The sequence below is a fragment of the Phoenix dactylifera genome, chromosome 8 (genome assembly GCF_051530095.1).
Source record: "Phoenix dactylifera cultivar Ajwa chromosome 8, Ajwa_hap1_PhDact_Kaust_v1.1, whole genome shotgun sequence".
Taxonomy (NCBI): Eukaryota; Viridiplantae; Streptophyta; class Magnoliopsida; order Arecales; family Arecaceae; genus Phoenix; species Phoenix dactylifera.
The window spans coordinates 13,117,324-13,131,064 of NC_143197.1; the positions used below are offsets into that span (position 1 = coordinate 13,117,324).

General features: G+C 36.1%; 1 protein-coding gene across 2 annotated transcripts; it reads right to left on the reverse strand.

Moving 5' to 3' along the window:
• Positions 1 to 454: 454 nt before the first annotated feature.
• LOC103705598 (NAD(P)-binding Rossmann-fold superfamily protein) lies at positions 455 to 10,601 on the reverse strand. Of its 2 annotated transcripts, none has more exons than XM_008789369.6 (9): positions 10,237 to 10,600; positions 7,690 to 7,802; positions 7,506 to 7,559; positions 7,273 to 7,357; positions 6,607 to 6,712; positions 5,182 to 5,268; positions 4,832 to 4,929; positions 1,068 to 1,177; positions 455 to 729 (listed from the first exon to the last, which is right to left on the reverse strand). In XM_008789369.6, exons 1-9 carry the CDS (start codon positions 10,529 to 10,531, stop codon positions 661 to 663), a joined length of 1,017 nt encoding a protein of 338 aa, XP_008787591.3. In that variant the 5' UTR covers positions 10,532 to 10,600; the 3' UTR covers positions 455 to 660. The 2 variants fall into 2 exon arrangements, with proteins under 2 accessions (XP_008787591.3, XP_088558976.1); XM_088702850.2 differs by having other exon boundaries at positions 704 to 843; positions 10,237 to 10,601.
• Between the last annotated feature and the right edge of the window lie 3,140 nt (positions 10,602 to 13,741).

The following is a 13,741-nucleotide window of genomic DNA, read 5'->3' on the forward strand; positions in this document are numbered from 1 at the left end:
AAATAAACCTTAACATGGAAATCATAACTCATTGAGTGGAATTTTTATTTATTTCAACAAGAACTAAAGCAAGAAATAACCACTTCGCCTTCTAATATAAGTGAGAAGAGAATGATGTGCCAGGACAATCTTTCTCATTTTATTTCCTCTTTCTTTCTTTTTTATTTTAGAAGAGCCAACATTGAGGTCTTCCGGTATCTTCTCTATCCTAGAAAGCTGAATCATTTGGCTTGAGGGTGCAGCAAATTTTTCTTGCTGGTTGTATTGGAAACCTCAGATTGATTACTACCTTTATGCCTATTGGCAAATTCTCATGCTGGTCGTATCGTAAACCTCGGATTGCATACTACCTTTGTTGGATATATAAATCAGCTAAAGTAACTGATAATACTTTGATAATGGCATTAGGCCCTCACTAGATGCACCTCCACGGAGAGATTTTGATCCCAATAAGAAAATTACAATCGATATTCATTTACACTATGTTATGTTTCTGAAAACAGAGTTTATCTTGGTCATCTCGTCTTAGAAACAAATCTTAAAATTGCTTGTATCAAGTAACAGAAGTAGGAATGTAAATGATCAAATCATAGTGATACAAGTGTACATAGAATATTGCCCTTCTAACATGTTATTAGAGAAGAACTGTCTTGAAACCCACTAATTAAGTTCAGCAGCAGCCTTAAAAAGCTCTCTCCACTTCTCAGGATCACTTCCAGGTCCCTCTCCCTGCGTTAGTCCAAGTTAGCCATTTTAGGAATCCAGAGGTGAAGATTGCAACTTCTTAAAGTATGCCGAGATTTTTTAAAGTTTTAAATAAAGACAGATCGCAAAATAAAATACCTGCAAGAAACATTAGGTAATTAAACATAAAAAATAGTTAATTATAATGCTTAACTTTCATTCCTCGAAAAAATAATGCTTCACTTCTAGCATATAAAACTAATTGGTCCCCCTTTTTTTAGGCATAAACTAACCAGTTTGTTTGAAAGTCTGTGAAGTGGATTAACAAAAAGAAGCATATAATACTTCAAGACACATTCTTTGAATTCAGTATGTATAACTACCTCCACCGAGTTGATTTCATATATTTTTCCTTGAGTAAATTCCATATCCAGAGCTTGTATGCAGGCTTCCGCAACGACAAGTCTGCTAACTTCTCCCACAAGTTTGTCTCCTGTGAAATGGAAAAAATTGACTATCAAAATGAACCAGAGATTGAAGCAGAAAAACATCCACATATGATGATACGTTAAGAAAATTTTTTTTGCAGTACTTTTAATTCATCATTTGTAGAAATATATGAGGCTGGGTCCTTTCATAGAGAAGCACATTATTTGCACTGTTAACTTCTTAGTAAAATGCAAGAGGATTGGATATATATCTGTAAATGATACCTTGCCTTTTTTCCAGAAAGCCAGCAGAAATGCAGCGTCCTCAATTTAGGTTATGCCCTAGATATCATGAAACTTTGGGATGGTATGTTGTAGGACATCCAAAGGTGTGTTTTACAGCAATCAGGAGATTTGATATGATTTCCATTTAAAGTGCAAAGAAGATAAGAAACATTTTATTTTCCTTAAAGATCTTTTTGAATTAGAATTATGATGGAGAACTGGAAAGGCAGCTAAATTAATCACATCTTTCTTGCTTGACACATGAAGCAACACTCTAAGCTGTTGAGATAGCAATGCCTTGCTGGAGATGCACTTTGAAGACAAATGAGTTAATCTTATTTTTCATATTTGTTGTTTATAAAAGGCTGATCTCTCTCTCTCTCTCTCTATGTGTGTGTGTGTGTGTGTGTGTGTGTGTGTTAAGAGATCTCTTTTTGAGAAAAAAAGAAAAGCCACTTCTTACAAAATAGATGCATCTTCCCATGCAATTGGCATATTTTCAAGTAGCAAAAAGGTTCTAACATATGGATAATACGTGCACCAATGAAGACATCTACTGATGAACAACAACATTCATCGTATGAGAGGTTGTCTGGAACTCGAGACCATCTCATACGGATCTATTTCACACCATTCATGCTCACTAAAGGTAGTATGAATGGAATATCATGCATCAAAAAACTAGCAAGTCTCTCCATCAATTACTTGAAAAGAACTCAGGAGAGACCACTATGCTGTTTCGAGACTTGATACAATTTTTCATTCCATCTGGGCTTGCTCTTCTGATTCAACCAGGATGCTCTTCATGCACTTCAAGAAGGATATGAAGTGATCAGCTGCAAGGATTCAAGGCCCGGTAGGATATCCTGCAGCACACTGAGACAGGGTACCGTTACCATCTCGAGTGTCAGGCCGGGACCGTCCCATCATTGTCCCCGCCTTTTGATCGGCATATCTTAGGACATTCTCTAACCTTAGTGTCGGGACAGGGCGGGATGACGGTGTGTCCAATTCCATAGGAAAACCGGGACAGTCCTTTTCCATGAGATTTAAAATCTTGATCAGTTATATCTTGGTAATAAGGCACAGACACGATGTACCATGCAGTGGATTCCACTGTAATGATATCACCAACCATAGAATGCCTCAAACTAGGTGACACCTATAAATCTTATTCATGCCATTACCTTCATGTCTTCAAGAAAATCAATTAAGAAATGCCAAAAATTATCATAACAAAATTTCCAACACTGCATCTTTAGAACAAGAGATACCCATGGAAAGAAAAATTTCCTTTGACAAATTCTCTAAATAATAAACCATCAATTGGTTTACAATAACCTTGCTCCAATGAGAAATGGAGCTTCTGTAACAATTGATTTTCTTATTCTTTAAATTTCTTTTCTTTAATAAATGAATATAACAAGAAAGTTACAAGTCCAAAAATAACAAATACTAGTTGAATCAGTGTCACACTTATGACACTTGGCCCATGCCAAGGTTCCACAGTTCTACTTTCGGATCCACAAACTTACATGGTCAAAAGCAATACTTGAGTCCACATTTCAGATATTTGAAGGATGAGGATGAAGGAATAAAAGGAGAGCTTCCCCAAGGTCATATGCAAGGAGCAGCTGGCTTAAAGAATGAAGAGATCATGGAGTTGGTATGTGTATCATTTTATGTTTTAGAACAGGAATTTTTAGAACAAGAGCCATTGAAGAAACCTACAAATCAAATTCCTTGAAATGTGCATGAAGATTGACAGAATGCTCAATTCTGTTACCCGCATCCAGGAATGGATATAAATTGAAGAAATTGGCTCTGAATAATGTCAACATGTTGAAACATCATGATATTTGGATAAAATAAAAAATAAAGAAAAGGTGCCATAGGAAAAATCACAAACAAGATAAAGTGCATCATGGTTTGCATCTCTGTACCAGAACCAGCACTAGTACCATTCTTGTACGATGTCGATATGCTTGGTATGGGATTTGGTTCAGTGTACCAACACTCAATACACCTCCTGAACCACGTATCAGTTCGATACCATTATAGTATAGTGTGCCTGGTACCAACCAGTATAGTGTACCATGAAGAGTATCAAAGAGACCAAGTGTTGACAATTTGGTGCAGAGAAGAAATCAACAAAATAGAAAGACTATGCCAACCTAATGTTGCAGCTATCAAGGGAGAGAAAATGTGTAAAAAGGGATAATGAGAAAACCAAAAGAACCATCTAAGATGGAATAGAAAAGCTTAACCCAAATTATAGAACAACCACTTTGAAATAAACATACTATATGGTATGGCTAAAAAGTCTTGAATCCTTAGGTGACGATAAGGGTGAAGCAAACAACAACACAATAAAGATTAAACAACAAATGAAAACTGCCAGATTCTGACCACTTTTGAGGCTAAAAGTGTGTAGCCACTTAGACCTCCATAGAAACACAAAATGAGATCTTTACGCCTATGGGAACAAATAATGACAACTCCAAATAAGCTCGAAATTTGAGGCTATAAAGTCATTCGCTTTGTTCATCAACAATCAACAACATCTCAACAATACAAGGAATTCAAGGAATATGTTTGCGTTCATGTGTATTTTGGAGCTGGGGAGGAGGTTATCTCCAATGTAACAAGTTGGTAGCAATATTGACCTCCGTGGCTGACAAAGGAGATGAAAAGTGCCTCCACCAAGTAGAAAAGAGTTAAATGAATGGTAGTACTTGACAACGAAGACTAAATGGGCGACATCCAAGGTTTGCCGTCTCAGTATCGGACCCCATACCAGTGCCACACTAATATAATATTAGTACGGTATGATATGTGATTTTTTTGGCGTACCGAGTGTCGGTATGCCACCAGTACCGGTACCGGTACTGGTACTGAATCAGTATAGTACGGTACGTTTGGTACTGTCCGGTTCGGTATGATACGACATACCATGGTAACACCATTACTGCTCTCATCTTTGTAGGAAAGTAAGACTCTTGATAAATTTGTGCATATGGAACTTTCTCTAGTGATGGTTATAGTTAGTCTATAAGATTTTGGCCATGATCCAAAGGAATCAGCTCATGAGGTTGTTGTAATGGAGCCTATCTGACATGCAATGCTCTTGGCAAAACAGTCAAATGCAATGGCAATAACCTCCATTGGTGATTCTGACTAACTAGAGACACTCCAGAGCGATAAAAAGAAACTTAGGAAGATGATAATGAAGCTTGATGAAGAAGGTTTAGATCAAAATGACATATACAGATACAACAAACCATGGCCCTATAATATAATATGTGATGTATAAATGACAAAACAGTATGTGTACATATGGAATTCATATATGACAATATTCCTAGCATATTAAAGCTTCTGAAAAATCATGACAATTAGGACTATTTCATCCAAGAGGTCTAACTAAGAGATACCTTGACTTATGACAACTGCACGTCGTTTCCCTGCAGTTGCTTTAAGCAATGTATTTAAATCATATGAAGTGTATGGTCCATCAGTCAATCTTCCAGCCCTGGCAAATGTAGCCATACTCTGTCAACAAAAAAAGATAATAACCCTGGCGATACAAACACGCATATACATACATACAGGTCAAAATAATTATCAAAAGAAAATGGCAAGAAGATGAGCTCTCTTTCCATTTTCTTTTTGACATTGAGAAAGGGCCAAAAAGCTACATGGTAGCAGTCAATAGGCCTCTCTCACAGCCTTGGCCTCATATAAACATAGATTATTGTCTACAAAATATAAACATATTACATACCTAATAATGGTGAAGGGAAGGCCAGAATTACGAACAAAATCTTCGCCCATCTTTTTAAACTTAAGAACACCAAAGAGATTCATGATACTGCTCAAACAGAACAACCACAACATTAGAAGCTAAGCTACTGAATGCACAAATATTTTATCTAATTCTAAAACTGCGGTACAAGCATACATGAAGCATAACCGAGAATGCATATATCATTTGACTATGCATCAACATGCCATGTTAAGCACTTTTACAATTTTTTTTGGATTAAAGAAATTGTGTTCTAAGACGAGCATTGCAAGCAAGGCTCAGCATATTCAACCTTATAGAACTTTATATCGCTGCTATGTGTTTTGGCGCATTAGCAATCAGTTTCTTGGTTATTTGCAGATGAAACTTGAACAGTATAAACTAATTATTATTATATAGTATCAATGACTAGAATAGGAGACAAACGACGACTGTTAGGAAGCTTGTAACAATCCAGGATCACACTCAAAAAGGCAATATGAAGGGAATTATTTGGATTGTTTGACTTTGTATATTTACCCAAGATCTATTCGACATGAGGATCCGTATGGGCATGTCTTTAGTCTCACATGGGCTATGCATTGGGTAGATCGTGGATATTTATGCAGGGCCAAGAAATCCAAATAATACCTTATGGTTAGATTTTTTGGATGAGATCCTAGGTTGTTACAAAATGGTATCAAAGCAGACCCAGCCCATAGCTATATGGACTAGGAAACACTGCAGCACATGCCCATTGGGACTAACTATGGGCCAATCATGGTGTTTGTGATTAGAGTTAAATGGATTTGAACCCTTAGCTTGGCGAGGATGCCATGGCTTAAACGGAGAGAGTATGTGAGGATCCGTACGAGCATGTGTTTAGTCTCACATTGGCTATGCACTGGGTAGATCTTGAGTATTGATATAGGGCTAAAAAATCCAAATAATACCTTCTGGCTAGCTTTTCTAGGTGAGGTTTTGGGTTGTAACATTTGGTGCATAATCGATGTAAGACTAAGCACGCACCCTCATGGGATCTCACACAATCTCCTGTTTAAGGTTTGACATCTTTGTAGGCTGAGTCCAAATCCCATAAAATCAAATCACAAATAACATGATCGGCCTATGGTCATCCTGCAAAGGGTCCTTGCTGTAGTTTTTTCTCATCCACATGGACCATGGATTGGTCCACTCTAATACCATTTGTAACAATATTTCTTAGTCCCATATATGTATCCAAGATCTATTCGGTGAAAAACCAATTTGGGACTGAACAGACACCAGCACGGATGCTCATAACGGTAAAGGTATTGGCTAAGAGACTATTGTTTTAGTTAGTTCCAAAATATGCCTGACACTGTTTAAATCTACATTCTCAATATCATCAAAATTTTCAAATATGTAATAAATGATAATACATACCTCCATGGAAGCTCATTGAATTTTGTAACACCAACTGATGACACAAGAATGAATCTCTTCAATGTTGGAGGCAATGCTGATACAAGATTCCGTACTCCTTCCCAATCTTCAAACAACAATTATGTTTTGAGAAAGTTGAAAGGACGTAAAGTTTTCCAAACTATCATGCTACAAATTCTCATAGGGTGATTGAAATATTTTGGCTTTTGAAAAGTCAAAGAGAAAGTACCTAAAGGCAAAATATAAAAAGAAAAGAGCTGGACTCAATTCAAAGTGAAGGAATAAAACAGAAAACAATTGTGTAAATCACTAGTTGTTATTAAAGGAATTGAAGAGGAAAACCCTGTTATTATGAGATGTTTGTCAAAGAGGCAATCAGATTGGACTAGCATTTGTCAAGGAAGAATGTCGATGCTACAATATGAGGGAATTATTTGAGAAACTTACTGCATCTTCATATTGAATAATTTTAACATGATCTTATGCCCATTAACCTTTTCCTCTATTATTTTCCTTCTTGTTTTCATTTTATGAGGAACACATGGTTATGGAATTGCACCTCATATCTTTAACTGGAATTAGGTCATTGTCATCTAGTAATATAAAAGTTTATACAGTTTTTTTTTCTAAACAAGTAGGTGAAATCTGTAGGGGCATTATACCTACCCACTCGTTCAGGTGTGTTGTCACCATCCCATCGCCTTGAAGGAAAAGCTGTGGTTCCGGTGCAGCAAATTACATGTGTGACTCCCTATGAAACAAGAATCCTATAATTTGATTTAATAAAGCAGTCATAAATAATTTGACAGCCAACATGATAATTTTTTTGAGCAACATATAGAAATGATATTTTTATATCTTGAAACTGAAAACTTGAATGAGAAATCAAATTGACTAACCTCAAATACAGCTGGATCTAAATCACTCGGATTTCGTGTGTCCCCTTTCCATACCTATTACAAATAACAACACCTCAAAACTATAGTTAGAATATAAAGGCAAGTACCAGAGTAGTAAATAAGTTAACACATTAAAATAAAGGAAATGCGTTAACATGTTAAATAACCAACTTGATTACCACACCTCTAACGTGTTCTCATCTTGATTACCAAACAAAGATGTAGCTTTTGTAGGATCTCTTAGAAGTAACCGCAATTTGGTGTTTCTACTTAGAAGAGATGCTACAATTAACTGCCCTGGAAAGACATTATATGCATTAAAGAATATATGAATTCACTGAGGTGCTGGTGAAGCAACATTTAACTGAAAAAACAGAAACATACCAGATAAAGGCTTTAAAACCAGAGGATTTTCTTACATCATCTTTATGCTAACTGACAAAATATAAGGTAATCAATTAAACAACTGCAAACTTGGGTGTATCCGTATGCACATTGTATGAAGAACCCGTCAAAGCAAAAAATAAAAATAAAAAAACAAAAAAACAACTGCAAATAATATATTATTTATTTTGATAATTGGGTTCATATAAATCAAGTGCCAATGGTCCAGTGCATCACCATCTGCTTGGCAGCAGACTCTTATATTGCATCTGCTTGGTGGCGGAGCTTACAAGTTTGCTCACTAGAAAAGAAGGATTTTCTTTAAAGTTTTGCATGCTATTCAGATTCCCAAGGCAGGAAATATATACATCTTGATGAGAACTTAAGTAATCGTGACATTCTTTTTTTACCATTTCAACTTATGCATGTTAGTTGTGTCTCTTCAATTGGAAGTTAATAAGAAAAAATTGGATACTTTCTAATTGTTGCAACAAGAGGCTTGAGCATAGAATTTTTTTTTATTGAGCCGTTTGGGTGTACAAATTGGAAAACATATATCAACCATAATGAGCAACCAAAAGGTCGACAGAAGCATGGCATGATAAGATAATTCGTCTTGCATATATAACAAGAAAATTATTCTAAGTGCTTTCTCCCAGATATTACAATATTAGAAGGATATCAAGACAAATTCCATCATTGCAACAGAGCAGAAATGCAAAACTCAAAAGGAAACAATTCTCCACCTTAGGAAGGTAAAGTATTCTAGGAACCAATGCTTAAATTGATATGTCAAACTACTAAGGCCAAACATTCTACAATGAAGATGCATAGATATTGATCTGCATCCATAAAATCCTTATGATTGCTCTTGATAAATTAAATTTAAAGTTAAGAGCTTTAAATCTATTTAAAACATCAAACATAGAACAAAATTTGTTGAAATTTTTGTAATGATGATAGGAAATTTGGTTGAAATCTGTTGAGATGGAGGGAAATGACTTTAGCCAACTATACCTTCAAATTACTTCCAAATTCTACACAGAGCCTCATTCAAACTGTATTGCAAACATGAGATGTACCTGAAGTATGAGATGTACTAGCAATTGGACAAACTTTGGAGTCTTATATGGATAGTTGTTGCTTTGACCAGATCATTGAAAGAATTAACAAAAACATCAGGTCTAATAGGAATCATGTTTTCATTTTGCTCTTTGGCTTACAATTGTGACTTGAGATGAATGATATTCTTACATCAAACTTTGCGGTCTTCTCACTGTCTAAAACTCTTTCTAGGAAGAGGGGATCCTTGGAGAAGGGATTCTTAGCTGCATGATGTTAAATTGCATAACCATGAAGTAGGCCTCCTACTTGTCAACTACTCTTCTAGGTTTCACCGTAGGCTCCTCTTTTGCTCAAAGTCTCCTAGTCCAAGAATATATGACATCGACTCAAAGAGTCAATAACATTTTAATAGCCAGTTGCGAAATGTTCTCAGATATTGATGGATCATATCATTTCCATAAATCCAATTGTATATATATGGAGTAAAGCTTCTTTGTAAAGATTACATTCAGTATTTCTGCAATGGTAAAAAGCAAAAGGGTGACATGTCAATGGTCATTTAGTAGGAATCTTTTGGTTTATCAACACTTAGGCTTTGTCGGAGAACCTCTCAACATTAGTTTGATGTTCAGAGGTCCAAAATATAGCATTTTCGTTTTGGTGGGGGGGGGGGGGGGGGGGGGGTGGGGGATAATGAACTAAAAAAACAAATTAGGCCTAAGCTCTGTAAATTGTAGAAGTAGACAGGATAATCATGCTCAAATTCGAGAGACCCTGAAGATTATTCTTTCAAAAATAAAAAATACTTATTGCCAACAGTAGGAGATTCAATTTTTTGTCCATTGAACCTTCCTCGCTCTTTAAACAAACCATTATTTCCATTCCATGTCATCATTGGACCAAGCAAAAATGGAGTCATAAAACCCACAATATAATCTGTAATCCTGATTAAAGATCATTTGTGCTTTTTGTGAAGCAAATTAAATGACATGTCCTCTAGCAAATGTAGTCATCAATTTCCCCCAATTTTCCTACCAAAAATTTGCTTGCTTGCCCAACCATCATTACATTTATCATCAGTGAAACTAATGCTTATGTTTACATGAAAAAATCGACAATCAATCACTTCCATCAGTGATTTGCTTTCAATAATTAAATTTCATAGCGCAAGAAATAGTCAACCTGAATATCATTCCCTAAAAAAAGATCAGCATTAAAAACCCAGAATTCTTTGTGTTGTTCATGAGATTAATCATGAAGAGAAAGTCATGGGAATGCTTACCCACGCCGCCGGTCCCGCCGACGACGAGAACAAGCTTGTTAGAAGAAGGAACAGCTTCAGAGACTCGTGTTCCGGCCAAGCCTGAGGACGGGGTCTGCTCCTCCTTCACTGCATGTGTCGCAAGCCTTCCTTCCCTGCCACAGCTCTTGCTTGCAACTAAGGAACGAGCAAAGCCCACGAGATTTGGTGGTGGGATTGGAATAGAAGGAGGCCATCTTAGAACGCTCTTCTGGGCGTTCTCAAGGGAGAAGGGAAGAAGGTGATGGATAGAGTGGGAGGAGAAGCTGAGAGCCATTGCAGAGGGAGAAGAAAGAGAGATCTCCAGAATCTGAAGGGTTGGGTTGGGTTGGGTGCCTTACAACGGTTATCGACTTCATGTTGAAACTGGATAATTCAGTGGCATTTTTGAGGTGGGTCCCGTTTGTATTGGGTGAAAGTAGCGGTGGCAACGTGTCATGATTGAACAGTAGATTCTGGATTCAATTGGTAGAAGTACAAGATTATTGCCATATCTCATTGTTTATTTACCTACTCTACCTTGAATGCAGCTCTACCCTTCCACGAGCATCATCACTAAATGAGAAAGTGAAGCTGGGAGATTTAGCCTTTTGCAAAATAGTTAATTTTAATTTGTTTCAAGCAAATACGCATGCGAATACATACACATACATACATACATACGTACGTACGTACGTACGTATATATACTTGGTGGTTCATACATCGCATCATTTGGAATAAATGATGAAATTGGCTGTTGAACTAACAACCTCGTTTGTCCTAGGAAGTTTGCAAGACTTGATGTGTTTCTTAGACAACAGGCAACAGTTCAGGCGATCGAGTCAAGTTGAGGGCTGACACCATGCCAACCTAATCTTGTCTTAAACAAAAATTGGATTGAGTGGAATTAGGTTAGGTTAGGCCAAATTAATCAAGTTAAATCGCACTGTAATAGTTAATTCCATTTTAGATTGAGAAAATGGTTTCTAACAGTTTTGTTAAACTTTATATTAGTTAGTTGACATCTCATTTGGATGCAAATATGCAATGCTATAACTCAATAGGATTAGAAATGTAATTAAATAAAACATATGAACTTCTTTCATGCGAAACATAAATATAAGTTTGTTTATCTAGTGGTTGGAGTTGGACTGGGCTAAGTTAAACTAGTTAGGGTTGAGTTTGGTTTGGGTTTAAGCTTACCTCAATCTAATGTAACCTATCTTGGGATCTAGATTCAGATGACTAGTTTGTCTCCATATTTAAGGAGGCGAGTTTAAATCCTCAGTGGTCCATGTTTTGCATCATAAAAGCCGGTGCATATTTGGATGAGCGACACTCACCTATCGTGGAGATGGATGGCTATCGGCTATTATGTTGGCATGCCAAACTTAGTAGGTTGAAAATTGAATGACAGCTATCCATCTCTATTATATGTACTATCTACTATGGTTCAAAACATGTAAGATAAAGGATCCGGCTCCAAGGATGCATAGACGGTATGTGCTTCCTAGTCAAAGGGATTTGCATAAGTAGGTCGCTAATACGGATTTGTAGATATGGAATATTGTACATCTTAAGCTACATGTCCTTAAACTCAAATTCAAGATATCGATCACCTTACTAAACCTAGTGCACGACTATTACCACCATCTTGCTGACTCTTTTTTTTATATATTTTTTACCTCTTTATTGTTTAAAAAAAAAGGCGAGCACATAGCCTATCATCATCGGGAACAATATTAGAAGCCTCATGATGTCCAACATAGCCCTTGATTACTTTTTTATTGTTATCTCTTTCCAATATCCTGGTAGGCCGCTCTCTTGGTAAAGCATCAGTTAAAACAACATCATGGATCCTAGAGCTATGCATAGTCTAGACGTAATGAATTCTAGCCATGGTGGCCAAACATATCTGGACCTTGCAGTGGATAATGCTTTGGCTCTTTAGACACTTGACAACAATTTCACAGTGGAACTAAAGCTGTGCAAATCTGGGACTGATCATCTTGGACCTTCTCAAGGCTGCAAGAATTGCAGTTGATTAATGATCAAAGCACATCTGTTGCCTGGATCTTGTTCACCATCTTAGAGCTTGAAACCATGGCTAAACATTAGAATGATAGGTATTACAGCTTTGCAACACAAAATTTTTGGTCCTAGGGTAGAAATATTCTAGATATCCATTTCCTTTTTATGAATATGTCTGTTAACAAAAAAATAATATATTTGTGTCTTCATAGCATCATTACTATCTCTCAGTTTTAAATTGTAACTTGTTGGACCAACTCCTTCTTGATCTTGCTATGATGGCCAATATTCGTTGTCGTCTTTGTTGGTATGAGGAACATCACAAGGTTGTGTATTATTACAGCTAGCTTGAAGTTTTTTGTAAAAGCATAAAGTTCATATAATAGCTGTGTTTGGTTTTGGGACCGGAATCGGAATCGGAATAGATTGGAATGAGAATTAGAATGAATGTATTCTTAGACATGTATGGTTCATGATTGAAATCAAAATCAGAATATTTTTAAGTAAATTTTTAGACAATCAATTAAATAGAGGAGTATTTTTGGATTTTTTTTTTTAAATAAACCTAGTGGATTGGGATTTAAATACAAGGGATAGATTCAGTAGTAGATTTTGGGGGATTAAGGTATTTTCATTCTTCCTTGGAATGAGAATAGGAATGGAAGTATGGGACTCGTCCTAACCAAATAGTTGGAGTTAGAGCCATTCTTTTCCATTTCCATTTCAGAACCTAACTCTCCCTACCAAACACGTCTAATGTTTTTTGTGAGATGATCTTTTTTAGAGGAGAAGTAATGTGGTTATATATACATGGATACATGTTTTTTTTTTCTTATATCATATATGGAATGCTAAATGGACACCAAATTCATTTCTAGGATATATGGTGCCCTTTTACTGATCAATACCTGGCCCAGATGAAGAGAATAGTGCTATGTTGCATCATAGATCAGATTATAGAGCCCCACAAACGTTTTTCAAAAATAAATGCCAAATCGTCCGTGCTGGGATTGAAATCAGCAATAAGGTGCCACATAAAATTCATAAAAAATACCAATAACGGGAGTATTATGCATATATATATATATATATATATATATATATATATATATATATATATATATATATATATATAGGGGATTGGTAACCTACTCTCTGTTATGGTAGGTTATCAATCTACCCGTTTTTCATTAGACAAAAAATATCCTTACTTTTTATAACTTTTAAGGGTACTTTATGTCTTTTTACAATCTCACATTTACTCACTCTCTTAACCCCTCCAATTAATGCTCTCTCCCTCCCTCCCTCTCTCTCTCTCTCTCATACATGTACATATACATATGCATACATACATACACACACATACATACATACACACACATACATACACATACATACATACACACCCATACATACACGCATACATACATACATACATACATACATACATACATACATACACACACACATATACA

Coding starts and splice junctions, on each gene's coding strand:
- LOC103705598 (XM_008789369.6), bottom strand. CDS start 10,531: ATGGCTCTCAGCTTCTCCTCCCACTCTATCCATCACCTTCTTCCCTTC. Junction 7,803..10,236: donor CGGCGGGACCGGCGGCGTGG/GTAAGCATTCCC, acceptor ATGTCTTTCCAG/GGCAGTTAATTGTAGCATCT. Junction 6,713..7,272: donor CAACACACCTGAACGAGTGG/GTAGGTATAATG, acceptor TGTTGTTTGAAG/ATTGGGAAGGAGTACGGAAT.